Genomic DNA, 19,905 nt, shown 5'->3' with positions numbered 1-19,905 from the left:
ATAGCATACCAATATCAATGCCTTATGTACTGCAGTTTTCTCAAGACTGGGACTCAAAGCAACTCACAAGATTAAGAGTCACAGGTAAAACCACATAAAAACAGATATACACAAACTAATTAAGAAAACCCAACACATTACTACAGCAATGTTTCTCAAATGTTATTCCCTGGATGATAGAAGATAGAGAGATGGGCCAAAGCTAACAAAATGAAGTTCAATAGGGACAAATGCAAGATACTCCACTTAGGCAGAAAAAACGAAATGCAAAGATACAAAATGGGGGACAATGCCTGGCTCGAGAGAAGTACATGTGAAAAAGATCTTGGAGTCTTTGTGGACAAGTTAAACATGAGCCAACAATGTGATGTGGCGGCAAAAAAAAAAAAAAAAAAAAGCCAATGGGATTTTAGCCTGCATCAATAGGAGCATAGTGTCTAGATCTAGGGAAGTAATACTACCCCTCTATTCCGCTTTGGTTAGACTACACCTGGAATATTGTGTCCAATTCTGGGCACCACAATTCAAGAGAAATATTGACAAGCTGGAATGTGTCCAGAGGAGGGCGACTAAAATGATAAAAGGTCTGGAGAACAAGCCCTATGAGGAGCGGCTTAAGGAGCTGGGCATGTTTAGCCTGAAGAAGAGAAGGCTGAGAGGAGATATGATAGCCATGTATAAATATGTGAGAGGAAGTCATAGAGAGGAGGGATCAAGCTTGTTTTCTGCTTCACTGTATCTGGTTGTGATCCCCAGGTTGTGCCAGTCAGTTTTCATATGATTTTTTTTCTATTGTCCATTTTTTGTTTGATAGCCCACCAGTGCTTCTTGTAAGTCAGACCTGAGAGAGTGTGACTTGTTCAGGGTCATCTGGTGCGTTTTCATGGATTAGTAAGGAGTTGAACCTAGGCTAAATACTATACCATGCGGACTCCCCAACATTGTTATCCATAGTTTATTTTTGGAGGCAATGAGCAGTCCTGGCGCATTTCTGTCTGTAACTCTCCAGGGTGCTTCCCAGCACTGAAGTCTGAGACCCTTTAAGGCAGGGGTGGGCTTGGCTTGGTTTCATTAACCATCTTGAATATGAGTTCACTGTAATGGGATACTTATATGCTGGATTGAGGAATATGCATTTCCCTTCTCTCTCACTCATTTTGATGCTTAGATTGCTTTGAATGGCAAAATGGGTGAACAATTTTAGGTGGGATCAGGACTAATTTTAGACCCAGACTCAATGCAATCCACACCACTGGCCTTCTTATTGGAACTGCTGAAATGTACAGTTACGATTTCAGAAAAGCCTTTCCGGTCGCATTTTAAGAATGCAGCATGGGTACATCTACACTGGAGAATGAATGCAGTTTGACACCACTTTGACTGCCATGGCTAATGCTATGGAATGACTGAAATTGTAATTGAACATTAGCCTTCTTTGCCAAGAAGTGCTGGTGCTTCACCAAAATACAAATCCCATGATCCCATAGCATTTAGCCATAGCAGTTGAAAGTGGTGTCAGACTGCATTCAGTGGACCCGGCTGTGACACAATTAGCTGAGAGCTAGCTAAATTAAATCACTACTGACCAAGAGGTCATGAGTTCAAAGCCAGCCCGGGTTGGAGTGAGCTTCCAACCATTCGTCTAGCTTGCTGTCGACCTATGCAGCCCGAAAGACAGTTGCATTTGTCAAGTAGGAAATTTAGGTACTATTTATTTATTTATTTATTTCGGTCATTTCTACCCCACCCTTCTCAACCCCCTAGGGGGGACTCAGGGCGGCTTACAAAAGGCACAATTCGATGCCCAACAGTTCACTTAATACAATATACAAAATACAATATAACGACAACTAGTTAAAACAATCAAATTAATACAATAGCAGCAATAAAATGATCTTGTGGTCAACGTTCGCCAATTCATAAATCCATAATCCATCCAGCATTGTCATTGTCCTTTCCTACTCTGGTCATCATTGTCTTTTATCCATCTGCCAGCTTACCCAAAGGCCTCGCCCCATATCCAGGTTTTTAACTTCCTTCTGAAAGAGAGGAGGGATGTTGATGACCTAATTTCCCCAGGGAGTGCATTCCACAGGCGAGGGGCCACCACCGAGAAGGCCCTGTCCCTCATCCCCACCAGTCTCACTTGTGATAAAGGTGGGGCCGAGAGCAGGGCCTCCCCAGAAGATCTTAAACTCCGAGGTGGGACATAGAAGGATACTACTTATGCACAGAGGATAATTTAATGAATTTATGATGCCATAAAACCTTCCAGCAGCGGAAGAATGAGGAAGTACTCCATCAAAGGACTCGGTGTCACAATGGACAGTGAAGCACAGCTCCCCCTGTGGCTGGAATCGAGCTGGAATCTAGCATATCCTCATGAAGCCAGAAAAAGCTTGGGCACAGCTGGAATGTTAAAATTGCCTCTGTCTATATATGTTGTATGTCTAACTGGCATTGAATGTTTGCCATTTATATGTGCATTGTAATCCGCTCTGAGTCCCCTGCGGGGTGAGAAGGGTGGAATATAATACTGTAAATAATAATAAATAATGCATTCTACAGTGCAGATGGGGACCAGACAACTTGCATTAAAGAAGAACCAAACTTAATACGGTGTCATTCTTCACTTTTTAATAACACAATCAGAAAGGGGATCATGTTAACCTGTGGACCACATGTTGCCTGCTCGTAACATTAAGGCATTGAAGAGCCAAAACAAGGCTTTTTACTGCCAAGGATCTGTCAAAGGACTATCCCCTTACCACTTATTACATAGCTGGACATACATCAAAGTTAGTAGTATCAATATCAAGAGATAAATAGTATACTCTACTACAGTTTGTCTCTATAGTCCCTTGGTCAGTACATCCAAAAGTTTCCTACTGTGATTCCCTCCTAGTCCCAAGAAAATAATATATTTCAGCAGGAACGCTGGCCCAAACCCCCTTTTGTCATACTTCTAGAGAACCCACAGATAAACAATATTTGTAACTCAGCTGCGGATGTCAATGAACCAGAAGCCGCACTCTGCAGGCTGTATGGGGTTTTTAAAAGTGCAACAAAACCCCAGTCAATGTTTTCTCTTTCGGAAAAGGTTAGCCAATGAAATTGGTACTAAAGTTTCACTGTAAAAACAAACCCCGATTTCATATAAACAGGCAGCAATGGGAATCGCCCAGCCCTGCCAAGCTAAGTTCAGAGTTCGCTCGTTTCATTTTTGCTTGCGCACAAAATGCCTTTCAGAATAAAAAAGGAGGGGTCTCAGGAAAGACTGCTTTTAAGGTCAATGCACTTTGTCCCACTGCTTTCTGTAGTTTCATTACATCCCTTAAACAAATAAATTGATGGATATGGATAGACTCATCCTCAAGGGAAGTCGGAGGAGAGGCAGAGGTCTTTCTGCATTCCAGAGATAAATTCTGCTCAAAGGCTCCAGATGAATTTGGACGCCAGTTTATTCTGGAGTCTCAAATGCAAAGCAGTATAAATGTCACAATCCCAAGCAGTTCATGGAGAATATGTAGTACAAATCATGAAAGTAAGTCCAGTGGCTTTCTGAGCATGCTCTTTTATTTCTATTTAATAAAGCAAGTTTCTAGACCAGTAGTTTCCAACCTGTGGTCACTGGACCATCAGTGGTCCACAAGGATGAAAATATGGTCCATGGCCGTGCCATTACTACACTCGGAAACCATGCGGCAATGAGAGCAACATTGCCGCAAACATTGCAAAAACCCTCTTATAGTGCCAAGGCAATGGGGAGGTCAGGAGAGGAAGAGATGACTACCAACAAAAGATTACTACTACCACAACAGCTCTAGATTATTAAATATGGTTTTCTGTGAGCGAGCAGATGGCGACTACTGGATGGGATAGGTTCTGTATCAGAAACTAGAGCTGATGTGGTCTATCCAATGCAATCTTCTGAATCAACACTCCAAATAACCAAACTGAATCTAAAGTTGACCAAAAAGTGATTCATAATCCTTTTGGGTACTAACGTTGGAGAGTAGTCCCTAGTCAATCTCCAGTCAAAAAAAGGTTGGAATCACTGTTCTAGACCTTATGCCCGCAGTAATGAATGTTTGATTGAATCTCCGAAGACAAAGAGGCTGCTGAAGAAGTTGTGGAAGAGGTTTTGGGAAGCAGTGTCCATTCCCATTTAAAAAAATCCAACAGAATAAGGCTGCAAACCCCAACACAGAGAGTAATCCCCATCTAATTCAAAGGCATCTCATCCTGATCGGAAATCCATAGAGTGATGCTATATATTATTTAAAGGGGGGGAGGGGGGAGGAAGGGCTTCAGAGCAACAGAAGAACAATGCAGCCTGCTTATTCTCCCATATTAAATAACTTATTCATCACGTCAGAAATGAATTGAAGGTACAGTTATAATGTATTTAAAACCACAAACAAGGTTACAAACTTGGAATTATACTAAATGTCTTTGACCAATAGTTGACCACTTGGAAGTGCCTCTGGTGCATGTGACAGGGTTCGGAATGCATTGTAATAGGTGGTCTGTGGTTTGCTCTTCTCCACACTCATATGTCTAGGACTCCACTTGGACCCATATTTTAAAGTTGTCTCTTCATCTTGTGGTGACAGAGCACAGTCTGTTCAGTGCCTTCCAAGTCACCCAGGAAGGAGTCTCTCATTTGGTATCAGCCATGGCTTGAGGTTCCAGGTTTTAGCCTGCCATTTTTCAACTCTCACTTGCAGAGGTGTTCCTGTGAGTATCTTTATAGATCTTCAAAAGCTATTTCTTGATTTAAGGCTTTGGTGTGCAGGCTGATATCCGAACAGGGCATGGGCTGGAGATGTCACTGCCTTGGTCCTTTCATTCCTGGCTGCTACTTCCTGACGGGTGTCAGGTGGTGCAATATGGTCTAAATAGTATGATTTCTCCAGTGGTGTGAGGCGTAGACACCATATGATAAAGCAGCATGTCTCATTAAGAGCCACAACCACTATTTTAATGTGGTGAGATGTGTTCCAGACTGGGCATGCGTATTCAGCAGCAGAGTAGCATAGCGCAAGGGCAGATGTCTTCACTGTGTCTAGTTGTGATCCCCAGGTTGACATGAGAGAAGCCTCCCCACAGGATCATAACACATCCAGGCGACCCCTGGGCAACGACTTTGTAGACGGCCGATTCTCTCACATCAGAAGCGACTTGCAGCTTTAAATAACTGATATTCCAGAATTTTCAAAAAATCCTAACTGAAGTGTTTATACAAATTCTCCCTGTTTGGACCACACTGTTTGAGTTGGAAGCTGAGGAAACCAAAATGGTGACAGATAGAAGGAACTTCCAATCTGATATAGATTATTATATAGATGGCAAGGAGCCTTTAAATCCCTCAGTCAAAGGCAACAGAGGTGAAATCTACATTATGCAAAATAATATGAGCGCAACTACAATGCAGAATTAATCCAGTTTGATGCCACTTTCAATGTCATGGATCAGTGCTATGGAATTCATGGGAGTTATAGTTCACTGTGGCACCAGTACTATTTGGCAAAGTAGGCTAAAGATTGTGCTTCCACAGAAATGGAACATAGCAGTTAAAAAGTGGTATCAAACTGCTCTAATTCCACAGTGTAACTGCATACTAGATTTTGGCACAATAACCTTTTTAAAAAGTAGGTTGCTAGGTAGTATAATAAGGATGCCTTCCTATAGTCTTGAACACACAGAGGTAGAAATTAAGTAATTGCTATCTCAATATTAACTTTTCCCCCCCTAAAGTTCTAATACTGGATATAAAACAGCATGAGTAGCCCCCAGTGATACGAGGGTTAAACCCTTGTGTTGGCAGGACTGCTGACCAAAAGGTCGGAGGTTCAAATCTGGGGAGCAGGGTGAGCTCCCATCTGTCACCTCCAGCTTCCCATGCAGGGACATGAGAGAAGCCTCCCACAGGATGATAAAACATCCTGGGCAATGTCCTTGCAGATGGCCAATTCTCTCACACCTGAAGCAACTTGCAGTTTCTCAAGGCACATCTGACACAGGAGAAAAAAAGAAACGGCATGAAGGTTTGTGCCCTAAAATTTCAAAACTGGCATAGTCCCTCTCATCAGTTTTGAAGTCTGAAATGTTAAAATGTAGGGTAGGAGGCTTGCTAAATTTTGTTGTCAGCACAGCCACTCGAGTATGTTCTCTTCAAATATTCCCATTGATGCTTCCTGTCTTACACTTGAGAACACGAAGCGGGGGAGGCAACCCGACATCACTAACTCAGCAGGCTGCATCCGGAACGAGCGCAGGAAGCCTCTTTGTTCGGAGTCTGGTTAGCATCACTTACCAACACAAAGGATGTTGAAGCAGAAGCCCTGCGAGGTTGACTTGTTGACCAACTGATCGGGGAGACTGTCGAAACCAACGTGGCCTGAAAGGGACAGGTTCCGGAGATCATCGTTCTGAAATGCCAAAGAAAAAGGTTGGGAAACATTAACAGAGTCCATCTCCATCTTACTTCTATGCAGAAGAAAACATCCACGTGCACCCCTCCCACCCACACATATTGACATGAATGGCACTCTTTTCCAAACACAGGTATACGAGGCAGATATGTTCCTTTGCAAGGCTTTGTACAAAGGAGTGCCTTTGTCAGGGGCTTTGTTAACTGGATGAAATATGCTTGCGTATAAGTACAGGCACATTCAATGATTATATAATGGAGGCACACTTAATGGTTCGGCAATTTGTACAGGGATAGATGACAGTTCAGAGGGAGAAAAAAAATCTAGCTTTCTATAGAAAATGTATCAAGTTTATATATAGGTGTCAATCTAGGTTGGTTGGTTGGTTGGTTGGTACCACAAAGGCTCCTACATGGCTTGATGGATCTGAACCAAATTTGGCACACAGATCCTTCATTATCCAATCTAGCTAGATAAGACAGATATACGCCTGGTCAGTTGCAAGGCCGAACAGGGAATAGGGTTACAGCCTGTGTTGGATGGGGTTGCACTCCACCTGAAGATGCAGGTTCGCAGCTTGGGTGTGATCCTGGATTCATCGCTGAGCCTGGAACCCCAGGTTTCAGCGGTGACCAGGGGAGCATTTGCACAGTTAAAGCTAGTGTGCCAGCTGCACCTGTACCTTGGGAAGTCTGACTTGGCCACGGTGGTCCACACTCTGGTTACATCCCATATAGACTACTGCAATGCGCTCTACGTGGGGTTGCCCTTGAAAACTGCTCAGAAGCTTCAAATGGTCCAGCGTGCGGCAGCCAGGTTGCTAACGGGAGCTGCATTCAGTGAGCATACAACTCCACTGTTGCACCAGCTCCACTGTTTGCTACCGGGCACAATGCTGGCTTTAGTCTACAAAGCCCTAAATGGTTCCGGCCCAGCTTATCTATCCAAATGCATCTCTCCCCATGAACCTTCTAGGAAGTTGAGATTGTCTGAGTAGGCCCTGCTCTTGATCCCACCTGCCTCTCAGGCGCATCTGGTGGGGACAAGAGACAGGGCCTTCTCTGTGGTGGCCCCTCGGCTGTGGAACTCGCTGCCTAGGGATGTTAGATCACCCCCCCTCCCTCCTGACTTTTTGGAAAAGAGTGAAAACCTGGCTCTTTGGGCATGCGTTTGGAACTTCAGCATGACCAGATAGACTCAAATTGGAATATGAACAAGGATCGGCTAAGACGATGGAAACGGTTGAGGAATTGAACAGGAAGACATAGTTTTATAATTTTTATTGCTTTTACTAGCTGTGCCTGCCACATGTTGCTGTGGTCAACCTTCCCTCTTTCTCTCCTTCTTTACCTCCTTCCTTCACTCCCTCTTTCCTTCCTTCCTGTCTTTCTTTCTCTTCTTCCTTCCTTCTCTATCTCTTTCCTTCCTTTCCCTTTTTTCTTTCTCTTCTGCTGTCTCTCTTTTCTTCCTTCTCTTTCCTTCTTTCCTTCCCTCCCTCATTCGCTACATCTTCCCCCTTCCTTCGCTCCCTTTTTCCTTCCTTCTTTCCCTTTTTTCTTTCCTTCTCTAACTTTCCTTCCTTCCCCCTTTTTCTTTCCCTCACTTTTCTCTCCTTCCTTCTTTCTCTCTTTGCTTCCTTCTCCCTTTCCTTCTTTCTTTCTTTCCCTCCCCCTTTTTTTTCTCCCCTTCCCTCCTTCTTTCTTCCTTTTTTCTGTATTGTCATTCAGCTTTTGGGGGCTTTTTAAGTCCCTTCTGCTGTGTTTTTCAGTGTTTTTATGAGTGAAGGACATACATTGGGTTGTTAGGTGTATTGTGTCCAAATTTGGTGTCAATTCCCCCAGTGGTTTTTGTGTTCTGTTAATCCCACAAACGAACATTACATTTTTATTTATATAGATTGCTTCTATGGTTTTAAAATGTTTTATGATCTTTTTTTGCTTTTAATTGATGCATGTATTTATATATGGCATCTAATTCTTGCCGATTTGTATGCCGCCCTGAGTCGCCTTTGGGCTGAAATGGGCAGGATAAAAGTAACGTACGTAAATAAATAAATAAATAAATAATATCTATGCACATAATAAAAGTGAAAATATCTATGTGTGCATGTGGCTGGGATGCAGACAGGCTCCTGCCTGCACAAACAGCTATTGCTCCCACTAATCAGGAGACACCAATGGCCCTCCCTCCAAGACATTACAGGTTATAGTGAGTGCCATAAATATGTCCAAGAGCCCTGCCAGTGTCCTCCACAAACACAATACTGCCTACCACCCAAGTGAAGGCTTTCATATGGGGACAATTTCATCCTAGATTTTGTGTTTCCTCCACCACACTGATCTCAGTCTTTCTGATTCTCTCCATTGGTGTGGAATTTGCATAATCCCGCCCACTGCTTCTTCCATAACCCTTTCCTACTTTAAGGCGCACAGCAAACAGTAGTATTTATCAGCAACTGGACATACTGGAGGGGTTTGGGGGCCTGACTCAACATGTAGTTCAACATGCATCAAGACAGAGCACTGTGCCCCTTACCACATTTGGCACACAGAACCCCCCCCCCCCCCCATGGCCAACAAAAAATACTGGAGGGCTTTGGGGAAAATTCACCTTGATTTGGGGGAGTTGCAGTTCACCCACTTCCAGAGAGCATTGTGAACCCAAACAACGATGGATCTGGACCAAATTTAGCACTCATACCCAATATTTGAATACTGGTGGGTTTTGAGCTGAATTGTCCTGGACATTTTGGTGATGTAGGTACTGGGATTTATAGTTCACCTGCAATCAATGAGCACTCTAAAGTCCAACAAAGATGGAATTGGACCAAACTTGGCACACAGAGCCCCCACAACCAGCAAAAAATACTGGAGGTCTTTGGGGGGAAATTCATCTTGATTTGGGAGAGCTGTAGTTCACCTACACCCAGAAAGAGAATTGTGAACCCAAACACCGATTGATATGGACCAAACTTGGCACACATACCTGATATGCCAACATTTGACTACTGGAGGGGTTTGGTGGGAACTGTCCTTCCTTTCTGGGAGTTGTAGTTCACCCATAACCAGAGAAACTGTGCCTTCCACCAATGATGGACTGGGACCAAATTTGACACACAGAACCCCCATGACTAAATCAACCTGCTGGAGGGGTTTGAGGCGACTGACTCACCATAGTGGGAATTGTAGTTTACCCTACAGCCAGAGAGCACACTGAGCCCCACTGATGATGCATCTAGAGCAAACTTGCCCAAACACGAAGAACTACTAATGGAATTTTTTGAGGTTAACCTGGCCTGATGTGAGTTGTAGTTCACGCACAACATTATTTTTGTACTATTAAAAACGACCTTTTCAAATAACTTGGGCAATGGGTTGTTGTAGGTTTTTTCGAGCTAAATGGCCATGGTCTAGAGGCATTCTCTCCTGACGTTTCGCCTGCATCTATGGCAAGCATCCTCAGAGGTAGGGAGGTCACTACCTCTGAGGATGCTTGCCATAGATGCAGGCGAAACGTCAGGAGAGAATGCCTCTAGACCATGGCCATATAGTCCGAAAAAACCTACAACAACCCAGTGATTCCGGCCATGAAAGCCTTCGACAATAACTTGGGCAATGCTGGGTACCCAAGCTAGCAAAGAAAGAAAGAAAAAGGGGAGGTTTATGAGGGAAAGCAAGGGAAGAAGAGAAAAAAAGAAAAGAGAGAGAAGGTGTATGTTTCTCCTATTCCATGCCATGGATATATGCTCACATTTCAAACAAGAATTTCTCTCTTTTTTAATGCAACAGAAACAACACAGAATGGACGCAGAGAGGCTCCGGGAATAACGGTTTCCCTCGCAACCATCCAAACTGTACAGAAGGAGAGTTTGCCATGTGACTGGCAGCCACTTCTGGAATTACTATCAACATTGTGAGCTGCTATTTTTAAACCAAGCCAAGCTGTGCTAACCGGAGCTAATAAAACGAAGCGGCACAACTGTGCCCTAAGTTATCTTCCATCCTTCTGCAGCCCTGAAGGATAAGGGAAGGACACGGGATCCCTCCGGCTCAGAGGAGAGGGAGGATTCCCCTTCTATGGGAAGTAACAGGCAAAAACGTATTTCCAATATTGGCACAAAGGACCAATTTGTTTTAATCATAGATCCAGCTCTACTTATGTGTATTTTTTCCCTAAGTGACAGACGCCAGGTCTATTCTCAGTAATTTAGCTACAGTGTATACACCAGGCCTGGGCAAACTTGGGTCCTCTGGTTGTTTTGGACTTCAACTCAAACAATTCTACAAGCCTCTGGCCCTTTCCTTTTCCCTCTCAGCCACTTGGAAGGAAGGAAGAATAGAAATAAGGGAGGGAGGAAGGAGGGAAGGAAGAAAAGAAGAATGGAAACAAGGGAAGAAGGAAGGAAGGAAGGAAGGAAGAAGGGAGGAAGGAAGGAGAAAAGAAAGAGGAATGGAAAAAAGGGAAGAAGGAGGGGAGAAAGGAGAGAAGAAGGAAGGAAGGAAGAAAGGAAGGAAGGAAGGAAAAACGGAAGAAGGAAGGAAGGAAACAAGGGAAGAAGGAAAGAAGGAAGGAAAGAAGAAGGGAGGAAGAAAAGAGAAAAGAAAGAGGAATTGAAAAAAGGGAAGAAGGAAGGGAGAAAGGAGAGAAGAAGGAAGGAAGCAAGCAAGGAAAAATGGAAAAAGGAAGGAAGGAAACAAGGGAAGAAGGAAAGAAGGAAGGAAGGTAGGAATGAAGGAAGGAAAGAAGAAGGGAGGAAGGGAGGAGAAAAGAAAGAGGAATGGAAAAAAGGGAAGAAGGAAGGGAGAAAGGAGAGAAGAAGGAAGGAAGGAAAAATGGAAAAAGGAAGGAAGGAAACAAGGGAAGAAGGAAAGAAGGAAGGAAGGTAGGAATGAAGGAAGGAAAGAAGAAGGGAGGAAGGGAGGAGAAAAGAAAGAGGAATGGAAAAAGGGAAGAAGGAAGGGAGAAAGGAGAGAAGAAGGAAGGAAGAAAGGTGGGAATGAGAGAAGAAGTGAAGAGGGATGGATGGAAGGAAGGAAGGAAGGAAGGAAGGAAGGAGAAAATGAAGAATGGAAAAAAAGGGAAGAAGGAAGGAGAGAAGAAGGGAGGAAGAATGAAAAGGCAAGAAGGGAGGGAGGGAGGGAGGAAAGAAGGAAGAAGAGAGAAGGCATATATGGGAAATTGAAGAAGGACCCACAAAGAAAATGCGTATCTGAGTAACAGTGGGTATACAGTAAACACTAGTAATTTCTATTAATGTTTCACTGGTCTCCTAATTCCATTGAAACTTATTGAAATGAGCCAAGAATACTTTCTGACATCAGCCTTGCTAATACATCTGCACAAATTGTTAACCCATAAACATTTCTCTACCACTTATATTAGTCATCCACAGTATAACTGACAGCTTGCCATAAAAAAAAAAACAACCGCAACCAAACTCTTGCCTGGAGGAAATTCTAATTCATGGTTGATGTGTTGACAAATGGCTATTTGGGACTCAGTATGTCATCAATATTTGCCAGCCATGACCACAAGATTGTCCTTGTCAATTCCTCTTCCTTAAGAAACTTCCTTTACCCCCCCCCCCCCCCGGCATCTACAATCTTCTATTTTAATTCAAATTAGACAGCCAATTAGACTGTTGTTGCTGCCATTGTTATCCATTCTTGAAAGTGATGGAATGCTTATCAATTTCCAGAATCTGAAGATTCTGGTTCCACAGTCAAGGAACTCAAGAGTGTCATGCTAAACGGGTTAAAACATATACAAAAGAACAAGTGTTGTACTGTCGAAGGCTTTCATGGCCGGAAGCACTGGGGTTGTTGTAGGTTTTTCAGGCTATATGGCCATGTTCCAGAAGCATTCTCTCCTGATGTTTTGTCTGCATCTATGGCAGGCATCCTCAGAGGTTGTGAGATCTGTTGACTTCACAACTTCTCAGGATGCCTGCTATAGATGCAGGTGAAACATCAGGAGAGAATGGTTCTAGAACATGGCCAAGCAGCCCGAAAGACCTACAACAATCCAGAATAAGAGTTGCTAGTTAGAAGGCTTAGCAAGACTTCTTGCACAGGGAAGCCCGCCTCTTTTTAAAAAGGTGCAACTGAGGTGTATCTCAGTTAATAACACCTCTGAGAAAGAAGGCTTGCTATGCCTGCCCAGCAATGCTTCCCTCCTTGCCCTCTGTCTAGCTGGATATTTTTACAGCATTGGCCTTGGGAGAGGATGGGGCTTGCACCAATGCATTTTCAGCAAACAAGTCACTGCCAACTTAAGTTGTGAGAGAATGGGATTTGATTCTACCTGGCACTATCGTTCTTTTGTGTGCCTGGAAAGAACAAACACATCTGCTTCCAATCCCTTTCTGGGAATGTATGAACCTCAAGAGAGAGAGAAATCATTCCTCTTCCCCCAACATATTTTGAAAAGCACAGATCTATAAAAATGGCTACAAAATGGAAGTTAGAAATATTGAAGACTGGCAAAGAAAAAAAAATCCCTGTATGGATTTTGGTGCTGAATTGCTAGGTTTCTATCTCTAGTACTAATTTTTCTGTTACAGAAGTAATGGCCCTACGGACTGTATTTTCATATCTACTTTGTGAACTTAAATATGCCTGTATATATCTAACTAGCCGTCCCCTGCCACGCATTGCTGTGGCCCAGTCTGTGTGTATGTGTTTTGTGTGTGTATATGTGTATGTATATTTGTGTATATGTGTATATATGTGGTTTTGCAGATGCATTGTAATGTATTTTTTAGTTTTTGGCTTTTTACGTCTCTTCTGTTGTGTTTTTATGAGTGATGGTCACTTGTTGGCCTGATAGGTGTATTATGTCCAAATTTGGTGTCAATTTGCCCAGTGGTTTTTGAGTTATGTTAATCCCACAAATGAACATTACATTTTTATTTATATAGACTAGCTGTCCCCTGCCACACGTTGCTGTGACCCAGTCTTTAATCTTTAGGTGTTTTATTTTATTGAAAAATATTGACAAAATGGTACAGAACTCCTGTGCAACTGGCGCATATCACAAAAACGTGCCCAAAATTATGTTGGCACAACTGTGGTAAAATAGGAACATATGCCCACATGTGGTGGGAATGTGAAAAAATCCAAAAGTTCCAAGAAATAATCAGGAAAGAAATGGAGGAGCTATTAGGGATCAAGATAGAATGGAATAAGGCCCAATTTTTCACTCAGAAATTCGAAAATAAAGAGGAATATAAGGAAAGTGAGGAAATAATAAAACATATGATAGAGGGAATTAAAGCCTCAGTGGCCCTGGTCTGGAAAGACCACAAGAAATGGGATACAAAAACCTGGTACAAATATTTAGCAGATTACCTTCTTCAAGATTATATTAGCGAAAGGAAAAGTTACTATATGACGGGTCAAAGCAAAAAGACATGGAAAGCAAAATGGAAGGGTCTCATATATAGAATAAAGGGGAAAGATAAATATACGGTGTTGAACAAAACTATTCTCATGATTGAACAATTGTAATAAACACAGCTAAAGTATCTATTTGTTCCCGGGGGGGGGGGGGGTGTGCTGGTGGCGGGATTGGGGAAAAAACTGGTATTTTGAATGTTATTTTCAAAGATGGAATGTTTCTATGTATTATACAATAGTAATTTTGAATGTTATTTTCAAAGATGGAATGTTTCTATGTATTATACAATAGTAATAATAAAATTAAAAGAATTAAAAAAATTTTTAAAAAAAAAGCTGTGACCCAGTCTGTGTATATGTGTTGTTTGTGTGTGTGTATATATATATGTACATGTGTATATATGTGGTTATGCACATGCGCTGTAATATATTTTTTATTTCTTATTTCTTTTATTTTTTTGCTGTGGCCCAGTCTGTGTATATGTGTGTGTGTATGTGTGTGTGTATATATATGTGTGTGTGTTTATGTGTATATATGTGGTTTTGTGCATGCGTTATAATGTATATATTTTTGGGGGTTTTAAGTCCCTTCTGCTGTGTTTTCCAGTGTTTTTATGAGTGATGGTCACTCATTGGCCTGATAGGTGTATTGTGTCCAAATTTGGTGTCAATTCATCCAGGGGTTTTTGAATTATGTTAATCCCACAAACGAACATTACATTTTATTTATATAGATGTGAGTTCCATTTCTTATATCTAAAATACCTATTCAGCATGAACATGGCTGATAGTACCAAGAGAGGAAAGCAGCAGCCATAGATGGAGGCAAAATCAAAAAGAGGATTGATGAGACATAAAAAGAGGAAGAGCTTTCTCCTACAGGACAAGTAGCGTGTCCATTCAGATGTACAGCACGATCGCTGTATCATCTGCATAATTAAATGCCTTTATATGCGGGATCAATACCAGCCGTTTGACAAAGTGGGGTATATGTTCTAAGATTTTAATGGATATGTGAAACTGCAATTAATAAGGCAGCTTACTGAACAAACCACCTTATAGAATACCCTAGAATTGTGCTGGAAGACTAGAAAATGCCCAAAGAAGACATATTCCTAGGCATTACTATGTCCTCCAGTGCAACTCTATAGACAATTTCCATTAGATATATGCCTGGATATTGGGCTGCTGTGGCACAACAGGTTACACCGCTAGGCTGTAGAACTTGCTGACTGGAAGGTCAGCGGTTCAAATCTGCGGGATGAGGTGAGCTCCAATTGTTAGCCCCAGCTTCTGCCAACCTAGCAGTTCGAAAACATACAAATGTGAGTAGATCAATAGATACCACTTTGGCAGGAAGGAAACAGCACTCTATGTAGTCATGCAGGCCACGTGACCTAGGAGGCATCTACGGACAACGCCAGCTCTTCGGCTTAGAAATGGAGATGAGCACTAACCCCCAGAGTTGGACACGACTAGACTTAACATCAAGGGAAAACATTTACCTTTATCTTTATACGCCTGGATGGCCTAGAAAATGCCAAGATATCCTAGAAAATATCTTCTCTGGACAATTCCTAGTATCCTTCCACAAGGTGATTTCTTCCATAGGTTTCACTATAACTTATGGTTTTGCGTATCCAGTCAAAGTTTTAGAATATATATCTCAGAGTTATGGTGATCATTTTATCAAACTGTTGGTATTGTTCCCAAGGATATCAGGTTCATACTATAATTTCAAGGATATGATACACGCTCTTGCTTCCATTCTCCAAAATTCCCAAAGATCTGTACGCTCTATTTATATATTTGTCAAACTACACTGCTTTTCCTGGCTCCCATTCCAGCTTGTACTAATTTTAAAAGATGCCACATAGACAAAAGTTTACGAAGCCAGACAGGGAGCAACAATGAGAAGAACTAACAGAGTGAGCTCTTGATTTGATTTAAATTCTTCCCTCCTCTCCAAAGAAACCATTCTTCCTCCGCAGTTTCGTCCTGCCAGGCATATCTTAAAGTTGCAAGCTTATTCCTTTCCTTAAGACACTTAGCTTAAAGAAAACCTGTTACAATACTTTACTCGCTGATGGCAATGTTGGGAGCCAACCACAGTCGTGGGAAATGAAGCAGAGGTTCTACAATGCGGAACTCATGGAAACACTTCTCCTACCATGTGTCTGAACTCAAAGAAGTGTGCTTAGTTTTGGAAGGCTGTGTTAGAGCTTTTAATTTTTGCAAAATGCAGAAGAACTATTCACACCTGTGATTCTGTATGAAAACTTAAAAGGAAACATGAGGCATGAATACACACAAACTGTTTGCATTCACTCTGCAATGTTACACACCTGCTTTTGCATACCAGCATCCTGAACCCATAATGCCAGAACCATGCAAGGACAAAATACCTACAGTTATACAATCATTTTGCATAACATTTATATGACAAGGAGAATTAGTATGTGCCCATACTGTAGAATTAATGCAGTTTGAGACCACTTTAATTGCAATGAGTTAATGCTAGGGAATCCTTTCACTTGTAGTTTGGTGAATCATCAGCACTCTTTGGCATAGGAAGGTAAACATCTTGTAAAGCTAGACATCTATACTGAGTCCCCTTAAAGTATAGTTTCTCAACCTGCGGGTTGGGAGCCCTGAAGAGTCACGAGGGGGTGTCAGAGAGGCCGTCATAGACCATCAGAAAACACAGTATTTTCTGTTGGCCGTGGGGGCCATATGGGAAGTTTGGCCCAATTCTATCATCGGGGTTCAAATGCTCTTTGATTGTAGGTGAACTATAAATCCCTGCAACTACAACTCCCAAATATCAAGGTCTATTTTTCTCAAACTCCACCAATGTTCACATTTAGGCATATTGAGTATTCATGCCAAGTTTGGTCCAGATCCATCATTGTTTGAGTCCACAGCACTCTCTGGATGGAGGTGAACTACAACCCAAGGTCAATGCCCACCAAACCCTTCCAGTATTTTCAGTTGGTCATGGGAGTTCTGTGTGTCAAGTTTGGTTCAATTCTATCGTTGGTGGAGTTCAGAATGCTCTTTGACTGTAGGTGAACTATAAATCCCAGCAACTACAAATCCCAAATTACAAAATCAATCCCACCCCCAACCCCAACAGTATTCAAATTTGGGTGTATCGAGTATTTGTGCCAAATTTGATCCAGTGAATGAAAATACATCCTGCATATCAGATATTTACATTACGATTCATGACAGTAGCAAAATTACAGTTATGAAGTAGCAACGAAAATAATGTTATGGTTAGGGGTCACCACAACATCAGGAACTATATTAAGGGGTCACGGCATTAAGAAGTTTGAGAAACACTGCCTTAAAAGATCAGGTCCACCAAAACCCTGCTAGAGACCCTAAACAATCCAGATCTTCCAAGAAGGAATATATCAAAGTTGCAAAATTTAAATCAGTCTGCAAAAATGATTTTAAAAGCAGTGACTCCCAGAGTCATTGGGAGATGCTGAGCATGATACGTGGAAACACTTGGCATGATGGTCCCAAAAGTAACTTTTCTAACATTTGGCATTTAAACTCTCTCCCTGAAGAACCCCAAAGTGTAAAATCAAGTCTTTCCTCTACTTTAGTTGTTAAGTGCCTGTATTTTTTGGGGGTAACTAACTTCACATCATGAGAGGCCCAACTCAAAGTGACAGGCCAGCTTGGCTCTCTCCAGTGAGAACAAACATTGATCTTTGAGGCAAAACTGTTTGGCTAAAAGGTCATTTCAAACTCCAAGCAGCAATAGCAGCACTTCTGCCAAGAACCGTTTCCCTTCCTTAAGGTTTTTCTCCAAACCACTAACATTTCTATTTGGAGAAGGAGTGACTAATGCATATACCAGCTCTCATGTCACAAATTGCTAACCAGCAAAAAGCTGATGGGTTTTCCCCCCTCTTTCTTTTTTTCCTTTTCTGGTAGGGAAAGGGTGGGAAGAAGGGGGAAGACAAGAACCATGTGTATGCATTCCTGCAAGTCTTGTAAAGCGAGTAAAGAAAAAAAAGGGAGGGGAAAAGAGAGAGGAGACACACACAATGTGACAAACAAGTATGAAGGGTTTCCAAAGGCACAATCCAATCAAAAACAGATGCTCCCCCAACGCCAGCACCCTTCGCTTTCCCAGCCTTGAGCTGCCAATCTGAACACGGCTGCATTTAAGCCAATAAGGTGGAATGTAAATCAGTCATTTCCAAGACTTCTGGTGGAAATGCCAAATTACTATTTCTCTTCCCTTCACTGCCAGTCCACCCACCCGTTGCTTTCCACTCCGCTGTCGAGAGACAAAAGAAATGTGACTAAGGAGACAACGGGGAAATCAGAGGAAGCCTAAAGTGCTGCCTCCGAGTCGCAAGGAGTTGTGTTCCTCTCGGCTTCCTGCTTTTTCCTCCAATATTAGAAGGAGAAAATTCGAGCCAAATGTTTCCAGGGGAAAGGATGCTTGGGTTTGAAGGTCTGTTGGCCAAATGTTGCAGGCAACATTAAGAAGGTTACCAAGGCATTCTCAGCAAACTGATACGGAGAAAGAAATCTGGAAATGTTTCGCCCTCCACTTGAATCCTGGGGTCAGACACCAGACTACGGAGAGCTAAATGGACCACTTCTCCACAGAATCCGTAACTAGTTTGTGGAATTAACTACCACAAGATGTAGTAGGTACTCAACTCTGGTCAGCTTTAAAGGAAATGAGATAAATCCATGGATCTAAAGACAACACTGACTACTACTCAGGAAGAGGATGTGTAAATTTCAGTCTCATAGAGATCATAATTCTGAATAGCAGTCAGTGGGGAATCTGAGATGGAGGGCATAGTTGCATTTATATAATCTGGATGACTTTTAATAGAGAACTGATTTGTTCATTGCCTGCATCACATATGTCAAGGTCCATGGCCAAATTTTATGTAATTTTATGTGGCCCCCAAATTCTGGACTACAATTCCCTTATGTTGGAATGCAACCCCATACTGCCCAAGTCTCAAGTCCTCAATGAGGAGCAGTTAGTATAGTACAGACCAATGGTTCTCAAACTTCCTAATGCCGCAACTCCTTAATACAGTTCCTCATGTTGTGTTGACCCCCAACCATAAAATTAGTTTCGTTGCTACTTCATATCTGTAATTTTGCTCCTGTTATGAACCGCAATGTAAATTATCTGGTATGCAGGATGTATTTTCATTCACTGTATCAAATTGTGGAAATGTATTTTATGGTCTTCTACCACCCCGAGTTGCCTGCGGGGTGAGAAGGACGGTATATAAATATAGTAAATAAATAAATACAAAAAAATGATAGTTTTGGTCCTCTATATCCACAGATTCTCTGTTCATGGATTCAACAGCCCTTTGAAGGCAACCATAAGGCTGATTTGGCCCACAATTAAACTCAGTTTGACCCAGAATATTGAACTAGATTGGTGGAACTAAAGGGACCTGATCTCATATTTCAGAAGACAATAACAGTGTCACCCTTCTGGAAGCTTGTCAGGAATTGGTAGCCAGTGGCTCAGCAACCACTATCCACCATGGGCAACCACTTTGAACAACATTGTCACCAAAAAGCTATTAGTCGTGTTACCATGTTTCACCATGTTTCAGTCAGTTGCATCTCACAGTGGTTTGTTTGTTACTATTGTTCTAACAGACAATAATATACTATGGCAATACATATCCAGCAAATCTACTGAATTTAGCATAAGGGATACTTTTTATCCCAGTCAAAGTAACATGTTATTATGTATTTGAGGCTATATAAGACATGGGCAAACTTCGGCACTCCAGGTGTTTTGGACTTCAACTCTCACAATTCCTAACAGCCTACTGGCTGTCAGGAACTGTGGGAGTTGAAAGTCCAAAACACCTGGAGGGTCGAACTTTGCCCATGCCTAATTTCATGTTATACCTGTGCGAACTAAGCAGATGTACACATTCCTTCCTCCTTTTCTACTCCACACAAGCCATTTTCCTTCCATATTTCCACTACAGGTAGCTGTTATTTCCATACTATGCTATCTACCAAAAGAAAATACAGAGCTACATTTCAGG

General features: G+C 42.1%; 1 protein-coding gene across 5 annotated transcripts in view; it reads right to left on the bottom strand.

Annotated features, from left to right (window-relative positions):
• SEPTIN11 (septin 11) overlaps positions 1-19,905 on the bottom strand; it is a 165,480-nt gene that overhangs the window by 94,827 nt on the left and 50,748 nt on the right. For all 5 annotated transcript variants that reach the window (XM_060779361.2, XM_067468568.1, XM_067468569.1 and 2 more), the window contains exon 2: positions 6,320-6,434. In XM_060779361.2, the coding sequence (XP_060635344.1) occupies positions 6,320-6,434 (115 nt within the window). The remainder of the gene's footprint in view (positions 1-6,319; positions 6,435-19,905) is intronic.

The sequence above is a fragment of the Anolis sagrei genome, chromosome 5 (assembly GCF_037176765.1).
Source record: "Anolis sagrei isolate rAnoSag1 chromosome 5, rAnoSag1.mat, whole genome shotgun sequence".
NCBI classification, from domain to species: domain Eukaryota; kingdom Metazoa; phylum Chordata; class Lepidosauria; order Squamata; family Dactyloidae; genus Anolis; species Anolis sagrei.
Note: the sequence above shows the minus strand (reverse complement) of the source record. Positions and strands in the feature narration are given on the sequence as shown.